Source organism: Netta rufina (genome assembly GCF_964035555.1).
Source record: "Netta rufina genome assembly, chromosome: 1".
Lineage (NCBI taxonomy): Eukaryota > Metazoa > Chordata > Aves > Anseriformes > Anatidae > Netta > Netta rufina.
Genome location: NC_140123.1, coordinates 153,896,350 through 153,919,127, shown reverse-complemented (window position 1 = coordinate 153,919,127; position 22,778 = coordinate 153,896,350). Strand labels below are relative to the sequence as shown.

General features: G+C 43.6%; 1 protein-coding gene across 1 annotated transcript; it reads right to left on the bottom strand.

The window, feature by feature from the left end:
• Positions 1 to 3,612: 3,612 nt before the first annotated feature.
• Positions 3,613 to 22,498, bottom strand: XPNPEP3 (X-prolyl aminopeptidase 3). The gene is made up of 10 exons (XM_084291226.1): positions 22,378 to 22,498; positions 20,740 to 20,856; positions 17,898 to 18,305; positions 15,440 to 15,642; positions 14,890 to 14,952; positions 12,018 to 12,131; positions 9,714 to 9,799; positions 8,855 to 9,038; positions 7,224 to 7,344; positions 3,613 to 6,367 (listed from the first exon to the last, which is right to left on the bottom strand). Exons 1-10 carry the CDS (start codon positions 22,424 to 22,426, stop codon positions 6,201 to 6,203), a joined length of 1,512 nt encoding a protein of 503 aa, XP_084147352.1. The 5' UTR covers positions 22,427 to 22,498; the 3' UTR covers positions 3,613 to 6,200.
• Between the last annotated feature and the right edge of the window lie 280 nt (positions 22,499 to 22,778).

The window sequence follows — 22,778 nt, the reverse complement described above, 5'->3', positions numbered from 1 at the left end:
TGGTTACAGTCACCACAGTAACACCCATGTAGCTGCTAAAAAGCTCACCTCCTGGAAAAAAAGAGCAGGGTAAAGCATAAATTAGGAAGCGATATACGTACCAGATTTATCTGCAGTGCATCAGAGGGACCTCGTTGGGACCTCATGGAATCTGGCAACAGGCAATCGGGCAGTGCAACGAGCTGGGGGCTACGGCTCATTTGGCTGCAGATGGGCAGCTCTGAGCCTGGAGGGACAGTTGGGGGGACAGATGGAGATGTAAGGCCTCGGTGACAGGGGCAGCTGCCTGGGGATGAGAGGAGTGGAGATTCCAGAGCTGTCCGTAGGGCCGGGTCTCCTTCTGCCTGTCCAAGATCAAGAAGGCGTGCGTGGCTGGGCTGAGGGAACGTGCACGGTGCACGAGGAGTCAGCCAGACCCAGCTCCACAGCAGCTTCGGGCCCAGGATGGGAACTGTCCTGATATCAGATGCTGTATCAAACTTCTGTCTAAGAGGCAACATTACAGATGTTAAGCAGATCAAAACTGGATCCTGATGACATGTTGGGACAACAGCACGGGCATACCAGTACAAATGATGAACCTCACCTGGGCCACTGTGTAGAAATGGTCAGTCTGTGAAGAGGTGGTAAGAAAGGGTTTTCACAGGCAGCATCAGAAACACCCGTTTTTGTAGCCTGGAATGAGATCTGCACTGACAAAGCTTAAAATTCCACCCCTCCTATGCTAATTACAGATGGACTTTATTTGAATGATTTATGGTGTCCCCTCCATGGCCACAACCGAGATGTAACACTGGTCATTGCAGAGGTACTGGCTGTGGCTCCCATAGGCAAACCCAACATCGTGTGCTGTGCTCTATGTGCATATCAGACTGGAAAAAAACAGGGTACACTTTCCCCAAACTCAAAGCACTACCTTTATCATGTCAAGGATTCACACGGTACGAAATTGCCTGACACCTTCGAAATATTTCCTGGTAGAAGAGTCAGGCTGCTTGATTTTGACTTGGATCAGCAGCCCATCCCATTTCACATTAATCTCTCAGAAGCACACATAAGAGGCGGAAGCTTTGTTCTGCCGAGGAATAAAAAGAAGCTGAGACTCTCTCCCTCACACAATATTGTTCATGTTGGCCACATTTACTGATAAAGACAAACAACCAAAGACAGTGAACCTTTTTCCCTGGAAGGAATTGCATTTCAACCATTTTTTGCTGGACTCCCAACTTCTCTCAGTACCTGATCGATAAACGACAGGCTGAGTGTTTCCAGATTCTGCTGCCATGAAATTCCTGCCTGGACCATGAAAACTAAAGTTCCTTAAAAATCAACAACACAGATTCTTCTTGGTCTCCGCAGGAGAAAACCAACACAGAGCTTCAGATACCGTGTGTCCTGGCCCAACAGAGCATGTCTGAGACCAAGGAGCTCCAAAAACAGGAGCTCAAAAAAACAGGAGCTCCAAAAACAGGAGCTCACTCAACCCTGTAGGGCTATTTGTTTCTTCAACAACCAAATAAAGGGAACAATTTAAACCCTAACCATTCTCATTCCTGGATCTACAACCAACTTTTTTTTTTTTTTTTTTACTTTTTTTTCACTCACAGCTCTGGCCATCAGGCCTACCCAGACAGGAACTGTTTTTTCTTTGCCACCGTTAATGGATAACTCACTCGTGGTAGTTCAGAAGGCCTGTGTGGTATGAGACAGCAAGAGAAGGTGACACACATGGAAGACCTGGCAATTTTTCCTCGTTCCCTTCTGCCCGTCTTCTGAAGAGTCTGGTTTTGGTTAGCCAGATTTTGGTGGTGCTCTGGAGAAACAAGCAGGTGAGAAAGTGAGCAGGTGACAAAGTGAGAAGACAAAAGGAACTGAAGGGAGAAACTGAGCCTCACTATCCATTTCTGGTACAAATTCTGCTTTAAAAGGAAACAGGATTAATTTTATAAGTCCAATCCACTCCTTGAGCAAGTGTTGCCCAAACCCATGATTTTTAATGAAGATTTTAGAGGCTGACCATGTGTGTAGGGAGCACAAGTACCATCAGAAACTGCAACACAGTTTAGGTCTGTGCACTGATGAAAGATGCCCATATATGTTTCTAGACAACTCACTTCAAAAGAAATCCAAACCCATCAATTTATTGCAGTGCAGAGTGTCATTATACAATTACACAAAGTACTAAGCATCTCATCATAATTAAAGTATTTTGGTCATTTATCTCGTATGGATTTTTTCTAAGTTTAACCTTAACTCTTTCTGCTTTATAGAAGTTCTTCTGGGAGTAATTACTAAATTTCCATAGTAGCAATTTGGGAAGCATAAGAGTATGTAACCTCAGCCTTGCTCCCTCCATCATAATGAAGATTTTGCCTAGAAACGTACTTTTCCCCCTGCACATTACTTAAAATATGACACATGATCAATAACATGAAACTGCAGGAAACTTTCTTATAGGATAATTCTATTGATTTTTAAAAGAAATAATTAAACTAGCTGTTAAGACCAAGTTCATCAATACAATCTGACTCCTTTCCTCCCCCCTCGAGTAGGACAAATCAATCAGGGTCTCCCCGCTAGCATAACCAGTTTCTCAGCTATGGTGCTGCTCTGGCAAGGTACCGAATATCCTTTTTACACCTGGACGTTGTCTCCTTGCTGTTACATCCACCTGCACACATCCCCCTGGCTCCAAATTACTCCCTCCTCCTGAATCTTCTCTTTTGCGCTGTACGTTCCCAGAAGCCTCCATCTCCATTCCCTTTTACGTGCCCCCTCAGTTTGCTCCTCCTTCCCAGACCATCAGGTTGCTTTGCAAAATATCAAGTGCAATTTTAGAAAAGACATATTGTATTTTTTCACAGATAACAGGGATTGAATGCCAAACTGCGTTAAATGCCAAATTTCCACGTTGATGACAGAAGCCTATCTGCAAATTAATGTCTCTGCTCAGGCTGTACTTTAACACCAGGACTTTACTACCAACTAGTTACCTGCAAAGCAGAGCAGGCCTCTGGTAGAGTATGAAAAGGGAAAGCCAAGAAAAGCCTCCTGGGCTTCCTCTGAAAGCCAAGCAGCTTCTCCATGGGGATGGCTGGCTCTGATGTGAAAATTTTATCTCATTCTCTGATTCCCTTAAGGCCCGTGCCGTAGTTCCGTAAAATCTCTCCCCAAATGCACTTGCATATACCTCAGTTTCTGCTGGCTCAAGAAGCCCAAGAAAAGACGCCTTAAGGTACACATAGTCGAGCTCCTATGAGCCAGCGAAGAGGATTCGGCAGCAAGGGTTAGGAAATGGATTCACCCTCATCGAGCAGCCGACAACTCGAGCGGCCACCGAGAGCGGCTCCTGCACCCAAGTGGTGGGAGTGAGGAACCTCTGCAGTGGCGGACGGGCTGGAAATCCGGCAGTATGGGAACGGAGATCAGGGAGGTACGTCACTGTTACAGGCAGTCAGAGGAGGAATTCTTTAGACTAGTTTCTTGGTGAAGGACGTGTGAAACGTTCACAGATTTGGTTGCATTCAAGGGATGCTGTATCATGCATGTAGGTACCAGACAACACTCTGACTGTCCACTTCTGCAACAACTGAGAAAAAGCCTTCAAAAATGTAGGTTGGTGAAACTCAAATTTAATACATTCTGCAAAATGGACTCTTGCGGAGCAACAGATTCAAAACATTTGCAGCAGTTTATGCAGAAGAAATGGCTAAACACTCTGAAAAAAAATAGAGAAACTTCGATTGCTCCAGCAATTCACAGCCTAAATCAGGTACACTTTGCATGTCAGGGCACAGCAGTCCTAGCAGACCCATTACTCCTCCAGCAGAGTCACAAACACTTCTTTACTGACAAGAACATTCATCCTCAACATTCCTAAAATCTACTGGTGTGTGCAAGCTGCAGGATTTTCCTGAAAGATAGGAAGTAGTGTGTGCCTGTATTTGACAATGTACAAGATAATTTATAAATCTCCCTGAAAAATAATGCTTTTCCTGGAAGTGCTTACATCAGTTCAACAGCCATGCAACTTGATGGCCCAATAAATGACTTTCTAGAAAATGATTTATCTTAAAAATATTTTTATATGTATTCCAAAGGCTTATTTACAGTAAGTATAACCATTAACTCTGCAGTTAAGTACCTGGGCAGATGTGATCAGCAGACACATGTAGCGCTATTTTAAGCTGCTTATAAAGTTCAAAAATCCAAGATTTTTCCTTGTTCATATGGTTCTAACATGTGTAATTGGAACAACAAACGTGTTACAGATCCAAAGAACATTAAAAGTAACAGTCAGATCTGTGTCCACGCTTGACAGGCCTTCCATCTAACAATTTACACTGTGCTTCTCACTGTAACGCATGGGCATCTAAAAAAAATGTCTGAGATTAGCAGATTCTCTTCGCTAGGTGAAACTTGATACATGAAACTCTGTAAAAACATTCACTTTTCATCGTGTTTAAAAAACAAAATTACAGCGTGTCTTGGCTGCCTTTCAAGTGCCAAATTCACATGCTGGTGGACACACCCAGCTCCCATTAAAAGCAATGGGAGCTGCGTGACACTGGCTGGCTGGCCTTCACTGAGTGAAATGAAGCAGAAAGAAAAGGAAGGGGAAAAAAAAGAAAAAAAAAAAAAAGAAAAAAGCAGATTTTGCTAGATGCTACACAGCAACAGAGCCAGAAGTCATACTCGACAACCCTGATTACCATCCCCTACATCTACTGTGGGGAATTAAGGCAAAAAAGGGAAGAGACAATGCCATTGATGAGAAAGGAAAGCAGGCATTAGGAAGCAGTGATATGGTGTGTCAAAGTGAGTCAATATTGGAAGAGAAGAGAATAAAAAACTGAGAGGAAAAATACTGAAAGCTACAATCGGAAAAGACAAAAGATTATATGAAGCAGAAGTAAGCAGAAATAACAGGAGATACATTGATTAGAGGCAATTTTCACATGTTAAACAACTGATTGTCAAAATATCTTTAGGAAATACACAGACACCACGTTTGCCCCAAGTAGGTATATTTACTATGGCATACAATGGCTTGAGTTGTAGGTTGATGCTGACAAAAGACAAGTCTCTTTACTCCTCATCCATCCTGGCCACAATTCACGTTTGCAGCTGCCTCAAAAAATATAATCACATAGCATTGCCTACTGACACTTGGCAAAACCCAAAAGGCAGCAGTGATTATGCCCTCGGTGTTCTGAAAAGCAGAATCATTTCACAAAAGCTGTAAAAAGACTTGTGACTTGCCATACTGCAGTCTCTTGAAAAATGCACCGCTGAAGTTGCTGGCACTTAGAGCATAAACCAAAAAGGTGCCATGACTGTCCCAGAATCAAACATCTCACATTTGGGTGACAACCAGCAGCTTCCCAGTGGAGCCCAGCACAGCCAACGTGGCCCTAGCTTCCCAGGGCAGTGGTGGGCTCCAAACCGGAGCCTGGAATGGAGATTTGGGATAAAAAAAGGGAATGTGGAAGACAGCAAGAATGGGTGTGTACAACCTCCTGAGCCCTACTAGTACTCTCTAAAATTACCAAACACTTCAAATAGCTGAAGGAGCAGATGAGATGTTTTTCCCTGTTGTTGGCCCATTTTGCATCTTCTTTAACAGGGTCCAAGCACGTCCTTACCCTTAGAATAGTAAAAGCACTCTGCAAAGGCTTCAGGTATAACTACCTCCCAACCAAACCCATTTTCCTGACTACCAAACTCCCTTCTTCCAGGGCTCTATAAAGTCAAAGGTGTCTGACACAGCCTTATTGCCTCAAAACAGCATTTTTCAAAGTTTTAAAAAACTGACTGGTGTGAAACTACCACTAAAGGGCCCTCAGCAGTTGCACCTATGCATACGTAGAGGGACCAGGCAAAAGCCCTGGTGGTGGCACTCACAAAATCCATCCAAGGGCACCAGAACCGATGGATCCACATATTGGAGGGATGAATTCACCCCCATGTCCTACAACAGCTAGAAGGAAATCAGAAGGAAAATGCACACAGAAAAGATTGCTTTGCTTTTCAGCCCTCGGTGCCTAAGCCTCTTGCATTCTACTTCCCAGCCTCAGGTTTGGGAATAGCCATCAGCAGTCTACACCTTTCACCACTCGACAAGTACAGCCAGTCACAGAGATCTTCACCCCTGGAGGCATGCGCCCCCCAGGAAGGATGCAAGAGGCAGAGGAGGGTCATCACGAGCTGCGGCCACAAATCTGCTCGATGTCGTAGATCTCCTTGGGACAGTCAGCAGACAAGATGAGAGGCGAATCTTCTGCTATCACAACATCATCCTCAATGCGCACACCAATGCCACGAAACCTCTCCGGGGCATTCATGTCATCTTCAGGGATATAAAGGCCTGAAGGAATTAAAAAGGGAATTAAAACATGCCACACTCTCCAGAACAACATCTTTCCCTCACCGCACCACCATGAGAACAGGGTCAGACTTTCAGCAATATAACAGAAGTTGGACCCTGAAGAAGTTTAATAAGGGAAGCCGCTCTCTTTCCTTCAATCACAGCAGCTGGTAGAAAAAGAAAGGAAAGTCTCTCTCAGTGCCTGCAGATGCTAGCATGTCGATTAAAACTTCCACAACTACAGCTGGTCCTTCTGCATTTCTTGCTCTCAATGCTCACAATGACGATTTTAACAGTGTTCTGAATAGAAAGAGAGAAGAGCCGAGCATTAAATACCAGTTTTCAGCTGACAGCTCCAAATCCAATGACAAGAAATAAAGATTCATCGTGAAATGCCTAGTTTGCAAAGACAAGTTGTGAATGCCTGTAATTGCAGGCTGCAGGGTTCACGAGACTTACGCTACCAGTGACTGGTAGTAGTTTAGTCACAGTCACACAGACCACAACACAAGTGAGTTTACTCTGCTTCTCTGCCCTGCAATTCACCTGTGCTGCTGAGGGTCAAATGCTAACAGTCTGAGTCTGCTCTGCCTTATGCTGCACAGACACTTTCTGAGAGTTAACTCCCACAGCTTGTTAGCTTGGCTATGTCTGGGAGGGAAATACGGTTTTCTAATACTGTAATGACTTTGGGAGAGGATTAAGTTAACATTTTCTAACCCTGTAATCATTCCTAATTTCAGCAAGAAAGGACCTGAATGCTTTGGTCTAAGGGACCAACTAAATATTCGATGCAATACTGTTATCCTCAGTGTTACCTGGACAAAAGTCCACCACTGACTGTACATTTTTTTACCTGGTTCAATGGTTATCACCATGCCTGGCTGGAGCGGGAGCGATCGGGATATATCTGGGGTATCATGAACATCCATGCCCAGGTAATGGCCCACATGATGCGGGCAGTACTTTCGAACAGCCTAGCAGAAGACAAAACAAGTGTTACGGAGGTAGTTAAACACAAGCCAACCCGTTATTCCGATGCAAAAGACTGGAGAGGAGAGAGAGCAGCGTTCTGTGCTTAGCAAGCAGTCTCACTGCAATGACTAGGTCACTGGGTCTTCCAGGTATCAGAACTGGAGGGCCCTCAAAACCTAATTGTACCAGCTGGCTGTTCTGAGCATGTTGCAAACTGCCTTTCCTCCTCCCTGGCAAGAACAGCCCGAGCACATCACTACCTCAGCAGGACAGGCAAGACCTCAGTTTTTGGCTCGCTGAACTCTGCTGCCCTGACCCTTTCCATCCCTTACACATCCAAGCCCTGTGTTGCTCCCATCATTTGACCCTGACAACTGGCAGCAGCTGTACCAGCTGCTGTGTGATGTGATGAAGCAGCCTCCTATGCACGACAGAGAGGGTGCTGTGCCAATTTCAGTCAGCAGCTACAGCAGGATTTTAACCCACCTCTACCGGGCACTGTTACTGCCTCCCCTTGCATCATCCCAATCCCCTCCCTCCAGAGGAGCTGTGTGTCAGGGGGAATCAAAGAGCCAATTCCTCCTCTGCCCCACGCTCCTCACATTCACTGGGGACTGAGCTGCAGCCGCTGATCTCATCTGGCTGTGCTGCCGCCTGCCGAGAGAAAGCGGCATGGGAGCCTCCGGTCAGGGCCGAGAACATGTGCTGTTATTGCACTGACACTGCAGGACAATTAAATCTGGCAGAAATCTGTACTGCTGCCAAAGGGATAGTTCTGCCACCTGGTTCCTGCCAGCCTTCTCATATCAGCATCAGCAATCACACCGGTTTGCAGTGAATGGGACCAGGTGAACTTTTCCAACTGCCAAACAATCCTGTCTTGTCTGCAGGTTCGGCTCCGCAGCAGAGCAGTTCCCCAGTCCGTTCCCCAGGTCATTCTGTGAATCCCAGCAGTGACACAAAGAGGTGCAGAAGAGGCAGCAGGTGGAAAGACTGGGAAAATGGGCTGCACCTTTTGGTAGAACTGCAAATTTAGGCTATTTTAAAGCACGAAACTATGACTAATTACGTGCTGTCAGCCCTTGACACAGACTTCTGCATTAGTGCCAATGTTTCTATAGGTCCCTTCAGACTGCCTGTATTCTAAAGTATATCTACATTAATATGTAGTGCAGGCCACTGGGAACAGATTTGCAGAGTGAAATAGTAAGTGCCAAGGGGATAACATCCACATGATGCACGTGTAAGACTGAGATGTTACTTCAGATCAAATTGTGGGCTGAATGCCCATCAGGGGTTGAAACACAACTTCCAAGTTTAGCCTCATCTGAAAAAAATCCAGTTCTGTGCTGAGACCAGGCCACGACATTAATTAAAGCATATTAAGTAGGGGCAATTAAAAGATTGACTTCAAAAGCACACTCCTGATCCAAACTAAAGCCAGTAATATAGCCTACGGATGCAATAGTCAGGCCTAGCGGGGAGAAGCCAGATTAAAAAACCTTCAGGTACCTTGAAGAATTGGCTCTCAGTGACACTGCTCTTTAGGATCCCCAAATCTTTCAGTTTCTGTCCAATAAGGCTCAGCATGAGGCTGTAGATATTTTCCAGACTCACACCTGGGGAGCAGAGGCTCAGACAGGACTTCTGGATGTCCAGGACAGCCTGGTATAGTTCTGCTTGAGGTTTGGTGAACCTGCAAAACATTGAGAAAAGGACCAAAGGGCATTTCTCACAATTAAGTCAGTATCTCACAATATCTCTTCTGGATAGAGATCCAGAAGCTGTTTTAGGGCCAGATTCAGTTCAGTGATGGAACAAGGAAAGTCAGAAAGGAAAGTAACTGCCTTCTTATTTGAAATGCCAGACAAGGCATCACATTGGGTAGAGGCAGGGTTTCTGGTTGACTTCTTAACCCCAAATCAAATCAAGGCAATGCTACTGCTGGAAAAATAACACACTTGAGCTAAAACATGCAGGAATCAAACACGCAACCACATGGCACAATGAGCAACACCATACCAGCAAATTCACAACTGGCAAAGTCATGCACTTGTGAACTAAATTCCTGTTCCCTTACACACAACCAGGGTTAGCAGCAGCTGAATGCACAAGAGCCCCCTCTGCACTTAAGATATACCATAATAGTGAAAATAGCAGTGATCCCAAATATTCATGCAGTAATGAATGAGGCATCGGGGAATATAACTTCTCATACTGCCAGATTCACTTATGCAATTTGATTACTCTGAAAAACCACAGAATGGGACCTGTTCAAACTATTCAGAAACAGGTCACACACACACATTCAAACTGTGAATTATTTAAGAGCTTCTCATATTCCTTCAAAACAGCCTCACTGCAGCAATACCTTCCATTGACGGGCCAGGTTCGTGTGATGTCACTTACGTAGCAGGAAGACTCACATCCACCGTCTAGCAAGACCAGTTCACCATCCTGGAGAACAACAGGAAAAAATGCTCTGTGGATCAGTCGCTATTAACTGAATTGATTTCTCTGTCTGAGAGCAAGAAAGGAGGCTATATAGTTATTCTTGCAAAGCAGCTGCAGAGATGTGAATCCCTTTTGCAGAACAACACCCCAGGTGCTACTGTTTATAAATAGACTACTCCAGTTGGACTGTTTCTCTTCCAGTAAATTGTGCCAGTGACTCCTTTCACTAGTGAAATGTCTCAGTGACTGAGACAGAAGTGTTTTGCAAAATAAAAAAAGTTTTTTTGAGTTACCACCATGATCACTAACAAGTAAGAAATTTAGCGTTGTCACAAGACTCAGCAAAATAACCTCTGGCAGTGTATGTCTGCTGTAAAAGCACTACTGAATAGTTTGTACCATCTTCTTTCTCTTCTGGGACCTTCTTGACTGCTCTCAAATATACTTCTTAATCTACCTGGTAATGAAAAACGGACTTTTGGAGATGTGAAACTCCATGTCAATCAAATCACTGACTGCCCATTTTCTAGAAAACAATGCAAAAAAAGAGAAAGTGCCAGGAATAAAACCACTGCCTTGCTTTCCTCCCTTGAAGGGGCTAGCAACAACTGGAGCAATCAGAACTGTACAAACTTTGGATTAAATTCTCTACGGATTTACACTGCATGTAATTCAAGACCTTTTATAGAGATTCATTCCACAGACCAGACTGTGCCAGCAGCCACAATGTGGCATGACAAAAAATAATTCTAGTGCATTAAGGGAAAACCAGAAGCGGATGGCTTGCATTGCTTCCAGTGCTACTATCATTATGTGCAGATAAGTGCCACACACACTCACAACGTAGATAAATGAGCAGTGAGATTGTCTCACTATCACACATATAAGCCATTAGCTATCCATTTAAACTCTATTTTCAACTTTTTCAAAATAGTTGGTTCAATTATTTAAGTAAAATATGAAATTGTAGCACCTGTCCTTGTCCAAGCAATTAAACAAGCTGAGTAACAATTTACTGGCTAAAGGAGTCCAGCCTGTGGTTTCATTGTTCGGTGAGTGCCTTCTTATGTTACGCAGCTTTTTCTCTTTTTTTAAAGAGGAGTCTACTAAGCAGTGGACTGTACACACCTGGCCATATGAAACCTTTAGATTCCTTCCAAATCAGATACCTTGTCAGCCTATTTGGCAACAAGAACTGTAAGAGGCAGCTCACAAAGGAAGAGTCAAGTTTGTGTGTTTAACCTCCTACTTACCTGTTTAGAAAGAGCAAGTGACAGTATCTAACAGAACAACTTTAACAGGAGCAGCTGGAGTTACGTGTGCATGCCTGACCTTGGATGACAGTACAACAAAGCTTCTTTCTGCCCCAAACAGCCTGTCATATCTTTTGTATGTGTGTCCCTGCAGATCATTTCAAGGTCTGCTTACGTGCCAGCTTCAAAACAAGACAATGCTAGCAGGAAAAGTTTCCTCCTATATTAACATTAAGGGAAAATATGCTCCACTGAGATGAAAATTGTGAATACAGCAGTGGGGTTACACTGCTTCTCAGAATACTTCTCTGAATCTAGAGCTGTTTTATCAGGAGAGCTGGAAAGGGTTCAGTTCAATAGTAGGAATCTTCAAAATAAGGCAGATTCATTAATTTACCTACAACTATTTAATTCACCTCTCTCAAGATTTAATGCTAGTCCTTTCCTTCCTTGTTCCTCTTCCCTGCTTTTTTGGCCTACATGGAGTCTGGAATGCATTTCAGCTTAGCCAGAGAAGGAAGGCATTTTTGCACCTTAGGTTGCAAAGCAAGGCCAAGCAATGCAAGTGGCAGCAGAAGGCCCCGGAGTGCCTTAACTCTCTCTGCTGCAGTGGTCCCTCTCTTCTGTGAGGCTGCCAATTCACCCAGCACTGCACACTACAGGACAGAAACATGGTGCAGGAGCAGCCATGCTTGCTAAATGAAGTATTTGGAAGCTTGTTTTCAAGTCCTTGCACTCTGCAGAAAATACAGCAGCAAGTGTAAAGAGGAGAGAAAGAGACTAGAAGGAGTGAAGTTAATCTGTCACTGATAGTAAAGCTTACCAGGGAGAATTCCTTTCCCCTGCTAACTTGAAAACATTTAAGTGTTTTGATCTGCTCAGCCAAAATGGAGATCAGCATGGGGATGCATATGGGGACAGCGTGTCCCAGAAACGCATTTAAAGTAACTGGACAGCATATGGTTTACCTTGATGAGCTGATTGTTCTTCACATAGTGCAAAGTGTTTGATCTATTGCCACCAGCTACAACAGGGGGGTAGGCCAAAATATCAGCACCACGAGCCCGGCACTCAAATTCAAACTGGAAAACAGATTCAGAGAGGAGAAAACAGTTAGTGCTGCTGATTACTTGCCCTGGGACTATTATAATTCACGTCCTACAAGTCTTTTCTTACTTTGTATGACACAAAGTGACATTGCAGAGTGAATTCATTACATGAAAACAGCCTAGAAGTTTTCCCAGAACTCTGGAGAAAATAATACCGAGCTATCCACTTTTCAAGAAGAGGTTTTAAACCTGCATCCAATCTCATGGAAGCTCTCGATGGTGCAAGTTGTTCAATACAGTATCAAACATTCATGATGTTGCCATAAATCAATGCGAGGATTTGCTCTGCTACAAGATAATGCTCTTAGTTGCCATACAACTTTGCAGATCGACTAAGATCCTAAATGCCAGCAAGACAACAGGTGTGTTTTGCTGTTGTCTTTTAAAATTACAGACTACCTGCATATTTACAGCAGTATATACTTTTAAGACCCTGTCCAATAAGAAGGTTAAGAAAGTATGTGCTAGCTGCATCTCTGAGCAATAAATAAGTAAATCTTTTTCTTTTTTTTTCCCCAAAAAGTTCAAGATTTTTACCTTCCTTCAGTGATGAAGCAGACGAAAGCATCAAAATGAATAAACTTATGTCTATAAAGCCCCTCTATATCCTCAATATATTACTAACATATCACTAACAGATCTTTTCTATAATTAGCAAAAACACGTGGAACAGAGCACTTCAGGATTCCTATATGTAGTAAGGTAGATTTTACTATCCTGAAGAAGAGTGAAAAAATGAGCTGTAAAATCCATTTAAATTAAAATCATTTTCTTTACACATTAGACATACTGCTCATTGCCATGTCAGCACAGGCCCATCTATGTCAGAATTGAGGGTCAAATCCTGCTGATGTTCCTCAAATACTCATCTCACTGCAATTCCTCATGTGATTCCTTAGCAAATGTGCAAGCAAATTAGTGTTTATTTTGTAACTGAGAGGTGCCTACATTGCTTAAAGACAGTTGTGGTAATCCAGTGCAGTGAGAGGCTACAGTCAAGAGGCGGAGGCTTTACAAATAGTTGTTACACCTCCTTATATTTTGTACAATACAATTGTTTTCTAGAATAAGATCATAACTATCTCTGATTGTTTAGCAGGTTTTGTAGTTAAATACATTAGAAAAAGATATCAATAGCAGATAAACTTTGACAACTGATACGTTCCTTCAATAAGGGTGGGAGGAGTACTGCTACAGAATTCCCCATGCTGACCTTACTCTGAAAGCTGCCACAAAAGCAGACACCACAGCTGCTGACAAGCTATACATTAATTAGATACACCCCTCTCCAGATGTGGAAGGTGAGAATGTGCACAAAAGTAAGAATGTTCACTAAAATGGTAACGCACAGTCATTGAGACAAACAACCACCCAGCTAGGAAGAACTCCTTCAGTGATTGAAAGTTTGCTTTTATTTTTTTTGTTTTGTTCTTCCATGCAGCTCCAGCTTTTTTATCACAATTGCCTTGGTGATAGTCTGTAAAATTGTAAAATGGACAGTAGAAAACAGGCTGCATTTGATTTACATGGTTAACAATATCACACACCTTAAAGAAGTAACTTCTTGAATCTCACAATGCTGTATTAAGCAAATAGCAGATAATTGCAACATAAAAGTATCTTACTACTTTTCCCAGTTATTATCTGTTGTATGAATTGTCATCTACAGCAAGTTATTTTTCTTGCAGATATGTGCATAGTCTCTTTGTATGTTCAGCAAGGAGAGGAAGATCCAAATTCTAACTCAGGGTAAGTGGAAATGGTAAAAATAAACAAACAAACAAAAACTCTACTGAAATCTTATGTTCAAGCTCAGGATTTTCCATTTATTAGGCTAGTATTTCTCCAGAGCAATCAGACTGCTTAGATAAGGCACACTTTGAACTCTTGTCCATGAGATATGCTCACAGCTCACCCAAACACAGCCGCAGCCAACCTCTCTTTTACAATTATTCCGGAATTAGTTGTTAAATTTTGTCTCCCTTTAACCCTTCTCTTCAGTCCTCCTCACTCTTCTCCCATGTTTTTTTGTTTGCTTTTTCTTCCACATTGCAACTTCCCCCACACCAACTGTGTACTCCTTAAATCAAATCTTCACTCAGTAGCTTCCCGCCATCACTGGTAGAATTACTTTGTGCCTCAAGATGCTCTGAAGAATTAGGCCAGCATATTCAAAGGGGCTAGAGAACAGTCTTACTTTTCAGTTACTTTAAAACAAACAAACACTTCTCTTTTTTATACCTTTAAAGGCACATTAACCCTTTCTGGAGCTTTGGCTTCAACTTCACTGCTCCTTGGAAATAAAGATAACAAACAAAAAAGACCTCCAGGAAGAATATTTTATCCTCAGTGTCAGAACACTGAACACTGGGACCAGTCCATACGTGAGAGTAAGAATCTAATATGGCTACATGGTACAAGATATATATCCATAGGGGTGGAAGCAAGTTTTTATTATTATAGGTCCCAAATTCAGAATCTGTTGACATCTCCCAGCACACTCGAAAAAAATCTGCTGCAACACTGACTTAGGTCAAAAAGAGTTGTCCAAACAAGACTGCAGTTCCAGTTTGAGGAGAGTCTAGGGAGTCTAAGGAGATGTGAGAGTTGGGTGAAGGAGGGATATGCTACAGTGGGAGGCACATCATTGGGAGATCTGACATTCCTAGTTTCCTGGAAGAATAAAAATCATCTGGTCCTTCTATCTTACTCCCAACAATGGCATACTCACCTTTGCATACAGAAAGGCTTCATCCACCAGAGATTTGCTGGCAAACATTGTCTCTATGAAAGCCTACAAAAAACAGCAGGGCCTCTCAGTTAGTAAAGGAGCCTGAACTTGAGAGAAGTTCTTTTTTATTATCTGCAGTCTTTTGGGGAATGCCTCAAATGAGCTGATTCCTTGAAAACAATGGGATAAATGGGGAAGAAAATGTCATAAGGAGAGTGGAAGTTGGGGAGAGAGTATAGGGCAACCCCTATTCCTGAATATATAGTACTTTAAAACAGTCTAACAGCTGCTGGCTCATCTTGGCTTACACTAATTGAAAGAAGTTCCATTAATTGAGAGAAGCAAGTGGTCCAAACAGTCTTCCTGTTTCTCCTTGTCATGTGGAGGGAGCTGAGCTCAGCCAATAGCTGAGAGACAGCAGCTCAGTAACTAAGATTAGACCTTATCCTTCCAACCTACCTCACCCTATCACCACCCCTCTCCCCTTTCTAATTTAAAGGAATGCATTGGTTTATTTTGGGAGCAGTTCATTTTGAGCACAACTGCGTACCTCTGCTGTCACTCGTCCAGCTATCTTCATCCTTTCAATCTCTGCGGGAGATTTGATCAGCCGAAGGTTTTGCACTAGACGTCGGATGCCCTGGATATGATTTTTGCTGCGAGCTTTTATCTCAGCCAGGGGCTGCATATAGTCAGAGTGCAGCTCTTTATGCACTGGTTTAGTCAAGTCGTACCACACCATGCTTGACTCACCTGGAATACAAAACAAAAGCTGACGCAGAAGAAGATAAATTTAGAAATTTCCTCCCTATTTCCTCCCTATACTGAACAAAATCATTCCTCCTAAACTAGACCTGTTGCTACATTTGAGAAGATAATTTCCTTTGAATCTGCATTTATAGGCCATATATATCCTTTCACAGAAGAATAGAGCTCTCTTCAAAACCTGGAAAATTAGCAATGCATAACATGTAAGATTTGACAAATCCCCACTTGTATGCAAATACTGCGTTTTGTGATCAGCACTGATCTTGTATGGATTAATTTAGGATCTGTGTATCAAAGCCGCACTTGTAGAGGTAAGCAAGCCGCCGCATTGCAGTGGCGCACACTCTGTATCATTCTCTCATTTAGCCTGTCCCCTCTGATGCTGCAAGGCACGTCACCCACTGCATGGAATCACGGTTGTTATCAACCATGCTTCAAAATATCTTTGGGGAACAACTGCTTATTTCAGCCATTTAGAGATGAACTTACTGAGGACAAGCGCATTTACCAGTGTGAAAATTTATTTAGAACATCAGAGCTCGCACCCACATTGCCCCACAGGAGCATTTTAAGTGGGAATGAGTAGAAAAGCCACACAGAGTCACAGCTGAGGCCCACCTAGACCCTCTATCTTTGGTGACAGTAACCATTAGCAGGTGCTCACAAAAAGTCTCTAAGAAACAGGGTATTAGTGGAAAATTATTTCTCCTAGCACATCCTCCTTGCTTTTGGTTTCTTCACGTCAATGCTCCATCTTCATAACTGAGTAACTGCTTTTCACGGAACTAAAAACTTTTGACTCCATTTATACTTCTGATGCTCCAAACCTCTCATGAATGATCTACAGTTTAAAACTTAAAAGGTGCGAAAACCTGCCACCTGACCATTTCATTCAGTGTTCCCTTTTGATTGTAGCTAGCATAAAATAGTGACTAATCATTCCTACTCACCCTCTTTGTGCTTTCTATAACCACACACCTCTCACACCTTACACATTGTTTTCTGTTTCAAGCAGAGCAAGTTTGTCTACTGTGTATCTCATAGAGAATCCATATTTATGATCATTCTTGTTGCCCTGTGTCTTTATTTTCAATATATCTTTCTTTGAAACAAAATACCTAGAATCAGAGACAGAATTTAAGACTCCAGCACTCGCTAGTCTGTGTAATCCCCCAAGCTCTTGCCCTTTTTATATTGTGATAAGCTTCCAGCTTCATTTCATAATACATACAAATTCACCCTGGGTTGTAAGTATTGAGGCTACATGGTGACGTAGGATGCACAAGAACACATCTAAAGAACAGTAATGTTTGTGTTTCAAGAATACCTCAACAGCTAGCTAACAAAGGTGAGGGGACTAACAAGATCTTGTGATGGATCATTTTTCAGAGTCTATTATGAACAAAATTCCTTTAAGTTTCCCATGCTTCATCTGGTTCTGGCTCCATCAGCAAAAAGACACACCTAAAACAGTAACATGGCCTGCCAGGTTGTCTTGTTTATTATATTCCTTACTTTTCACCAGCATCCACATGGGCACTCAAGAGGTTTAGAGTGGAGAAAAAACTATTATTTTCAAAAGTATGTTTCCATTATTATCTCTCAAGAAGCTAACAAATATTTGGTTCTGTAATAAAGATGGGGCACAGCTGAGCTCAGTGTGTTCAAGAATGCTTTGAGAAAATGAGATGGCTTAATACTCGATTTTTCATAGAGGAATCCGATATGCAGTGACAAGACAACCGCTCACACAGCACAGACAGAACCTGTCAGAGAAGCCGTTTTGCATCACCTCACTGGGATTACAAAGTAAATGTAATGTACATGGAAGATGCCAGCCTAAATGAAATTTTCTATGAACAGATCAAATACAGAATTGGCAGAAACAGCAGAACAAGCCTCCTACTTGTGCAGACCTCTCCATTAACAATTATTCTTACTGGGATTATGTGGGACAAAAGGTGGGAAATTCACTGTGGCAAGCTATAGATGTCTAAGTTAGATGCCTAACTTAAGATCCTGCAACTTTTCTACAGTCAGTCAACACAGAGAAAGTATCTTAAAGCACCTACAGGAAACCCTCCTCTTTTCCACAGACACTAGCAGCAATACAGGCTCCCTAATTGGGTATTCAAGGGAGATGCTTCACCTAGTTAGTACCCAGCTACGTCCCAGAACTGTTACGATGCTCAGACCCTACAACACATTTCTCACCTCATCCCCCCTCCATTTTCTGTTACCTTTCAGCTTGGCCACCAAGTGCCTGAACTCCTCTATAGTGTAAGCTTCATCTACTCCTGTGAGAGCAACAGCCCCATCTGTGCCTGACCTGGGCCCGTCCCACAGCTCTCGTCTCGGATCTCTCCGGGGCACAAAGAGGATGGCCTTGTGGGAGGGCAGCGCTTTGTCGGGAAGGCTCTGCAGCACCAGGATGCTGTCAGGCTCCTGGAAGCCGCAGAGGTACAGGAAGTTAGTGTCCTGGTGGAAAACGTAGGGGATGTCATTGCTCATGTAGTACGTGGGATTTGATAGCAGAATCACTGTGTGGTCCACTCCTTCACAGTCCTGGGCTTCCTTCTGGATCAACGCCATCAGTTTGTGTCGGCGAAGAGCATATTCCACCTGTGACAATCCCGGGGTTACCTCCCCTGTGAACAAAAACCAAATCAGACCAAGAAATTCAAGGCACTTATGATATTTTACTAATCGCAATGCCTGTTTCCTGACTCCTTCCTGATGCCTTTCATACACATGGCTTCATTGTGGCCCTTTCCACAATCAGTCTTTCCATCGCTGTCTCCTACACCACTTCAGCTCCCATCCCTACAGCACATCCTCGCTCATTCTGCTCCGCCATCATGCAAAGGGAGAGACTTATTTTAAACAGAAGCCAGATTTTCTGTTTTATGTTTCTGTGCAAAGGCAGAAATCACAGAACCTGGTAGATTTAGACAACCCAGAGCATTCAGTGAATAAAACTTTGGAAGAAACAAATTTCAGATAGATAAGGAAAAATGGGGAAGGGACAAGGCAAACTGAACTTTGGCTGCTGAAAACTGATGTTTTTTTTTTATGGCATCTGGACATTGAACAGAAGATTACCTCCTCAGGCTGAGCACAGATCTCCTCAGATAAAGCCAAAATGTCTATTCAAATACACGCTAAGTCAACTCACAAAGTAACTAGTTCTAAGCTCTAAGGGGCAGACTGTTACTGGGAGGTGATTCAGAAACACAGAGGTTGTCCCTGCAGAGTACAACCAGTCACAGGATTCCAAGCAGAAAGAAACCACGACCTGCAGGCTGGCATCAGAACTTTTGATTAAAGGAAGGAATCTTCTCCAGGGAAGATGCAGCTGCTCTCGATAATTAACAATTTGGATTTTTCAAAAGCTAAGTACTATATTTCCAATGACTCTAACTAAACAAATCATATTTTAGATGAAGGTATGTTTCATATTGCTCCAGTTACAAAGGGCATGAAGTACAGCCATCGAAAGACTCACCTAAACAAGACTGAAGTCAAAAAAAACAACAACCAACAACGGACTAAGTATGTATTTTTTTAAATGTGAGACTCCTTACCTATGCTATAAATCAATGCATGAGCCTTAATCGGTGCTTTGGCTAATATCTTATTTTAGCATGGATTGAATTTTCATACTGTTATCATCTAGTTTCATGTTATTTAACGTACTGACAATTCTAGAAAAAAAAATGACTTGTAAATGGATTCTTGCAGAAGTGGGGTGGGAAATAAAGCTTTATGCAGAATGTTTTTCTCTGACAGAAGAGTTTAAAGAAAACACATTTTGTTTGCATTACACTTTACACCTTGGTATTTGGTGTAAAAGTAATCTATTTATTTATTTTTATCTGTAGATCTACAAATGACATAGAACACAGAAACTGTTTTAGTGGAATCTGATCCCACATTTCTGCAATATTACGCTACAAATTTCCTAGCCTCCACTGCGTGCCAGCCAGCTAACTACTGTAAACAGTCCAGTCAAGTTTAGAAGTAGGTTTCCTTCCAGTTGAGAGGCGTGGAATTCTCTTTGCCTTAAAGACATTTTCTTTTAAAAACAATAATTACAATAAATCAATGTCTTATTATTTTAAGGAAAACAACACTCCTTTATTAAAAGGAAAATTACTATGAACAGCTAGGGTTCTTCTCCGGTATTTCAGTTCTGAGTACTTTCAAAGTGTCTCATTTACTGTGAACTGTTCATTGAGCAACCTGATCTAATATTGAAGTTAGCTCTGCTTTGAGCAAAGAGTGGACCTGGTAATGTCCTGAGGGCCCTTCTGACCTGAATTATCCTACAACTAAACATCTAAGTATATGGTTATATACTCATCTGTTCTCTCTGTATACATACCTATGAAAAAAGAACACAAACTCAGAATATTTTCCTGGACATATTCAAGAATATATTTTTATTTTCAATTTTAAAAAATGTTATCACTGGCACCTAATATCTACAAACTCATTTTCACTATTTCATAAATGTGCACAACCTCACCGTCTGTTTTATTGCTACCTTTTAACTTCATAGAGACTTGTCTCTTTTTCTTCTCTTCCTCACAGTTTGAACACTCTTCTAAAGAGGACATTCTTTAGACAACTGGTGACCAGCTCTCAGTAAGTCTCTCCCCAGTCTCCCTTCATGAATAGGGGCCTTTATTTTGTGACTCACAAGACATTGGATATGAATTATTCTGGTTATTTCAGCTTACACAAAGAATTCTCCCTTCTTCATATAAAACAGACTGTATTTGCAGGACAATGAGCTCACAAGTTGCTGCTGCCGTGAAAGATCTACAGGACTTAAGTCAGTGATGACAAGCAGTCTGATGAGAAGGTAGAAAGCTAACATGCAAAGCCTGTTTTTGGAATCAGTATCACCTCAGACAATGAAATTAAATACTAGATATAATTACTGCCTACTGAAGCTAATCATGAACATCTGAAATCACCCGTATGATGCAACGGATCAATGCTCTGTCCTAGACATCTCAGAAAAGCAGAGAAAAGACAAAATGCCAGTGATGGGCTGATACTGAGCATGAACCTAACCTGGTTTGAGAAGGTGTGGGTGTGTGAAGGGGCTGGGCTGGCCCAAATACCGGTTTGGAATCTTCTTCTGCTGGGCGGGCTGGATGGAAAATCTTCGGAGCGCACATGACTTGCAAACTAGAGGAAAAGAAACGCACCGTGTCAACGTAAAAGATCTTAGATCCAGGTAGCAAACTGCAGAATTACACTCCAGTCATCTTACTCTTTGTAGCATTCATTCACCTCGTATCACAAAATTTGCCTCAACTTTTGAATCTGTTGCATACCTTGCGAGCTTACAAAACAACATGCACACAACTCAACTAACGACCAAATATTTGTAAAACAGATTGAAAGAAATTAGCGTAATGACAATGAAACCTGGCACTCCAGCAAGAAAACAGAAAGCGGTGTTACATGCACATGCCTGCTCTTTGTGCAGAAGATGCACCCAGCACCATCCCCACCCCCTGCTTCCCTCTGGCAGCAGAGGGCTCGAAGCGATCCTTTCCACCTGCGTATCGCTGTTTCTTGACTACACCTTCAAAGACCACTCTGAACATGAATGTGTTCTGTGAACGTGGAAGAACTGGGGGATTTTCAAGGCCTCTACAGTCCTTTTGTTACTAATAACGCCACTAAGACATCACCAAGTTGCAGATATTTTGTTCCTGTATGAAGGATGCTTGAGGTTCCGTGTTCCTGTATTTAACTTGACGGGAGCAGCAGCCAAGTTGAAAATGGTTCCTCAGCAGTGTCGCTGTGTATCCCATTTCCACTCCCACCAACTGCTCGTGCAGCCAAAGCAGGCAGTTTTTAAAGAGAATTTGGGAGCTGGGGGAGCACACAGCGAGACAAAAGCTGCAATTAAATACTGGTGTCACAAACTGCACCGACTTCGGATTTCTCAGTCCCACAGCTTTCTTTCACAGCTGAAGAATTGCTGACGCCTAGCTGCAGATTATCTAGCACATGGAGGGAGATGATAGTGGGTTTCCTAACATCGAATAGCTGATGCTTCAGACGCTGCCTTTCATGTCACTTGCCACGTGCCTACTACAAAACCAATTCATGCTGCCATAGCGTAGATAGTCTTGGATTCTCAGCACAAATGATAATCAACTTTTCAGTAGCAGAAGCATAAAGCATGGACATGAGCTGAGCAGCTGCCTGCCTCTCAGGGCGATGGGACGTGGGTCTGTGGCAGAACCGTATGCCTTGGGAGTTGTGTGAGCTGCCTAGCCACTAATTGGGGATTACTTACACAGGACAAGTGATAGGCACAGCATAAAGCATTCAGTGCGCCATGATTGACAGGAGGAACAGTCTGGGGCTGCAGGCAGGGAGGGCTGATTACAGTTTTAACGACAGAAAACGAGAGGTTTTGCAGAGACTCTACCCCCCTCCACCCCCTCAAGCAGGCAGCGAGCTGAGGGACCACAACAGGCACTCAATAAAGCGACACCCTCAACACCTGGGGCAGCTTTCCAACGTGGTGCTTTATTTTCCACACAACACCCCGTTCCCCCGGCGGGCCCAGGGCCACGTCCCAGGGGGCCGGGCCCGGAGCCATCCTCCCCCTTACCCCCTCCCCACCCTCCTCAGCGCCCGGGGCCGGCGGCAGGGGCTGGGGGGGCTCCGCATCGAGGACCCTCTGACCTGGGGAGCCGCGCCAGCCCCTCACCGCCGCCCACAGGAGCCTCCGCATGGCCGAGGGCCGGCACCAGCGCGGGGCTCCGCCACCCGCCCGCCCACCAAGGGGCCTTCCCCGCCGCGTCGCGGCGCCGTCACACCGCCGACAGGCGGCCCCGCACCGCCTGAGGAGCCGCCCGCACGGAGGGCACCCGGCGAGCGGCGCTGCCACAGGAGAGCAGACAGCGGGGAGCAGCGCGGCGGCCGCCCTGAGGCGCAGCGCTGCGCCTCAGGGCGGCCGCCGGCCGTTTAACGGCCACCCCGCTTCTAGAACGTTCCGCCCGCCGCGCGGGCTTGGTCGGCGGAGAGGGAGGGGGCGGGGCTTGGGTCGCGGAGGGGGCGTGGCCTCGTGGTTGGGGGGCGGGGCC